The sequence below is a fragment of the Lupinus angustifolius genome, unplaced genomic scaffold (assembly GCF_001865875.1).
Source record: "Lupinus angustifolius cultivar Tanjil unplaced genomic scaffold, LupAngTanjil_v1.0 Scaffold_260_15, whole genome shotgun sequence".
Lineage (NCBI taxonomy): Eukaryota > Viridiplantae > Streptophyta > Magnoliopsida > Fabales > Fabaceae > Lupinus > Lupinus angustifolius.
In genome coordinates this window covers 1-4,268 of record NW_017727390.1, presented here as the reverse complement: position 1 = coordinate 4,268, position 4,268 = coordinate 1, and the positions used below count along the sequence as shown (strand labels likewise).

Sequence of the window (4,268 nt, the reverse complement as noted above, 5' to 3'; positions counted from 1 at the left end):
GTTCCAACCGAAATATCCCAAGTATAATTCCTTATGGGAACTCCTAAAAATTCAAAATACAAATAAATGAAAAACTTTGAATTCTATGAAAAGCCTTAATGCTAAGTCTTGGTTTCATGGTAGTCTTCATGGTAATTCGGCTCCCTTGAAGTCTTCATGATTCCATGTATATGGCACGGCTCACTTGAATGAATGTGGGCGGCACATTAATGAGTTTGAAGCATTCATGACTAAAGCCTCTTAATTCCATGTAGAGGGCACGGTTCACTTTGAATGAAAAGGTGGCCATTTATTTAGTTGAAGTCTTCATGATTTAAATCCACATGATTCCATGCTTGATTGCACGGATCACCTAGGATTAATTGTGGGTGGCAACTTAATTCTTTGTGAAGGACTTTATGATGGGCGGCAAGACCTTAATGCTAAGTCCAATTCGGCCCCCTTGAAGTTGAAGTCTTAATGAATTAATTCTTCATGATTCAATGTTGATGCACGGATCACTTAGAATGAATGTGGATGACACCTTAATTCTTTGTGAAGGATTTAATGATGGGCGGCAATTGAGTTCAAATTGTGGACGGCTCAATCATGGAGGAAAGACTTAAATTTGGACGGCACACTCCTTCTTGACTTGAATTCAAAGTTGGATGGCACATTCTTCTTGAGTTGAATTCACACTAGACTTAAATTTGGACGGCACAATTAATTGGACGGCCAACCTTCAAGCTTGATGAATGCTTGCACGAAATTTTCCAAGTCATCTTGACCACATTGAATGCTATTCAAGGAATTCATTTATTCTGAAATTTAAAAACACAAGACAAATTAAATTCTGAATGAAAACATTTTAGGACAACATAAATGCTTTAAAGGAACAACTTAAGGACACAATAAATGTGTCCTAGCTATGTTTTAAAAACATGGTCGTGCCGTATTAAAAGGTGTGGCTTATGCCCCCACATTGGCCAACTTGTAAAGTGATGTAATAAAAGAGGTGACTCCCTTGGTTTGAGCTTAGGGGAATTCCCTTATTGCCTTGAAAGTGCATTGTGTCCACGTTTGGACCTTGCCTTTGTCATAGGCCCACCTTTGCTACTTAATTTCTCATCATCCTCCTTAGGCTCATTCGGGCTCACATCATCCCCTCCTTCTTGAAAAGATTTCGACCTCGAAATTAATTGTCCATTACTTGGTGGTAATTCATGAGGCACTTCTTGAGGGGATTCATCACCAAGTTCATGCAAAACAATTTCAACAAACATAGGCAAATTTCCTTCCTTAGAAGGGTTAGTGGTTAGGCAAAATTCCCTACTAGAAAATAGGTACAATGGTTGCTTTGAAATCAAAGCATGCTTTATCTCTCCTTTTGTTCCCATATATCCCTCTTTTTTTCAACCTTCATTCTTTTTGCTTTTGTTTGTTTGTTTCTTTTCACTCATTTTCTCTTCACTTGGCTTTTCACTCAACTTTTCTCTCTCCTTTTCTTTTCTCTCTACTTCAATCTTTTCCCTCAACTTTTTTTTATCCTCACTAATTTGCATAGGAGACAAAGGGGATAGCACAACCTTGCGGTTTTGGTGCTCAAAAGAGAACTTGTTAGTTCGGCCATCATGTGTGGCTTTCTTATCATATTGCCATGGACGGCCCAAAAGCAAATGGCTAGCATCCATGTCAACCACATCACATACCACAGAATCCACATACTTCCCAATTGAGAAACAAATTTCAGCTTGCTTATTGACAATCATTTCCCCAACCTTACTTAACCATTGCATTCGGTAAGGAGTGGGATGTGACTTAGTCACAAGATTAAGTTTTGACACTAATCTTGTACTAACCACATTAGCACAACTTCCACTATCAATAATTAGTGAACATAGCTTACCATCCACAATACATCTTGTGTGAAAGATGTTTTCCCTTTGGCTAGCATCCTCCTCCTTGATTTGGCTTCCTAAGAGCCTTTTTACCATGAACAAGTCACCTTCGGGAATGATAACATTTTCCTCCTCTTGATCATCTTCCTCCTCATCACTAGAGTTCTCGGATTGAGACTCTACCTCTCCATTTCTTATGATCATGGTTCTTCTTGTAGGACATTGAGAAGCAATATGTCCAAGGCCTAAGCACTTGAAGCATTTTACATCTCGGCTCCTTTGATTAGAACCCATTGGTTGCTTTCCTTGGCTTGTGGCAACGGTTTCTTTAGTAGTTGGTGCACTACCTTTGATTGATACTCCCTCCTCCTTGGTTCTATCCACCCACTTGGAGCTTTGAAATTTGGAACTAGAACTTGAGGAAAACTTTGATTTTCTCCTCTTAAGTTGTTGCCCCACTTTCATTGCTTGTTGAACCAAGTCATCTAGCTCAACATAGTGTTGAAGCTCAACAACATCTTGAATCTCTTGGTTGAGCCCATGTAAGAATCTTGCCATTGTAGCCTCCCTATCCTCCTCAAAGTTGGACCTTAGCAAAGCTAATTCCATCTCTTTGAAATATTCATCCACACTCTTAGACCCTTGAGTGAGTCTTTGGAGTTTGTTGTGGATATCCCTTTGGTATGAACTAGGGACAAATCTCCTCCTCATTAACACTTTCATTTCCACCCAAGTGTTAATAGCCTCGGCTCCAGCCCTCCTTCTCTCCTTATTGAGTTGATCCCACCAAATCAAGGCATACTCCTTGAACTCAAGAGCAGCCACCTTTACCTTCTTACTCTCTTGGTAAGAACTACATTCAAACACTTGCTCCATCTTAAGTTCCCATTCTAAATAAGCCTCCGGGTCATTCTTCCCAATAAAGGTGGGAACCTTTATTTTAACTCCCTCAAGTCTTTCCTCCCTTCGTGCCCCTCTCCTTGCTCTCCTTCTTCCTCCTTCCTCCTCACTTGAATAACCATTTTCATGGTATCCAAACCTCCTATCATTTTCTATTCTCATTTGTTCCATTTCTCTTCTTAGAGTCTCAAATTGTGTTGTCATCCTAGCAAAAAGTGTTGCTGACCTAGGAGACATGATTGGACTCCCACTTTCACTAGACATTTTCTCTCAACCTCACTTTGTGTTTCACTCAAGTATTTGGTAGAAGATGTAACTCTCAAACTCACTTGTGTTTAACTCACACTCACTTCTCCTCCACGGCTTCTTGAATGAACCAAGGAAGAATCACTTAATTGTGAACGAAAAACACCCAACTTAACAAGAATTGTGACACGGTTTTGTGTATGAAATTTGGACACTTTTTGGTTTTCGGTTTTGACACTTAACACTTTGTTTTTAGGACTTTTTGGTTTCTGTTTGGACACTTGAAACTTTGCTTTTGACACTTTGTGTTTGGTTTTCGGTTTTGACACTTGACACTTTGTTTTTGGGACTTTTTGGTTTCGGTTTGGACACTTGAAACTTTGTCTTTGACACTTTGTGTTTGGTTTCCGGTTTTGACACTTGACACTTTGTTTTTGGGACTTTTGGTTTCGGTTTTGGACTTGTTTTGACACTTTTTGGGTTTTTTGTTTTGGGATGTAAGGAAGTAATAAAATGACTCACGGTTTAGAAGAAAATTTTGACACTTTTGTGTTTGGTTTTTTTGTTTTTTTTTGTTTTTGGAATGAATGAAGGATAAAGTACACACGGTTACAAGAAGAAAACTTGATACACCAAGCAAGAACCTTAGCTCTGAATACCACTTGATGAGAACCTCTTCAGGAGATCCTTTTCTTTAACAATCTATCTTGCTTGGTGCAAGGGAACCCACGGTTTTGATGGGTTATTTTTGAAGATGAACTTAGGCCGAATTGAATTGTTTAGGATAAAAGAAGATGGTTAAGGTAGAAGGGTGATGGCGCCACAACAAAGATGTTGATAAGCCGGGTGCTATTCGCCACAAGAACGTGGTTCTTGATAAGAATTTGTAATCTTGGTTCAGCCAAGAAGTTAAGAAGACACTCTCACACAAAAAGGAAGAATCCTTATAATTTTACTCAAAATCAAACTTATTTTATTCAAGACGTGAGTATTTACCTTATAGGCCATTTCATGGTTAGCCAATTAGTTCCAACCGAAATTCTAAGTATTTCAAATTACACATAAATGATATTTTGAATTTCCATGACAAAGCCTTAATTTCTAAGTCTTGGAATCATTGTCTTTGATGATAATTCGGCCACTTGAGTCTTCCATGAAGTAATTGCTTCCATGATCAATGTGTATGTTAAATGCTTTGCACGAATTCTCACTTGGTTGATTCATGAATGCATTAATTCCCTTTGG

The 4,268-nt window shown here is 38.7% G+C and overlaps 1 protein-coding gene across 1 annotated transcript; it reads right to left on the bottom strand.

Annotated features, from left to right (window-relative positions):
• Positions 1-1,028: 1,028 nt before the first annotated feature.
• On the bottom strand, positions 1,029-3,041 carry LOC109340813. Its single transcript, XM_019578554.1, has 2 exons — positions 1,468-3,041; positions 1,029-1,308 (listed from the first exon to the last, which is right to left on the bottom strand). The coding sequence occupies exons 1-2, from the start codon at positions 3,039-3,041 to the stop codon at positions 1,029-1,031; spliced, it is 1,854 nt and encodes a 617-aa protein (XP_019434099.1).
• Positions 3,042-4,268: the final 1,227 nt, after the last annotated feature.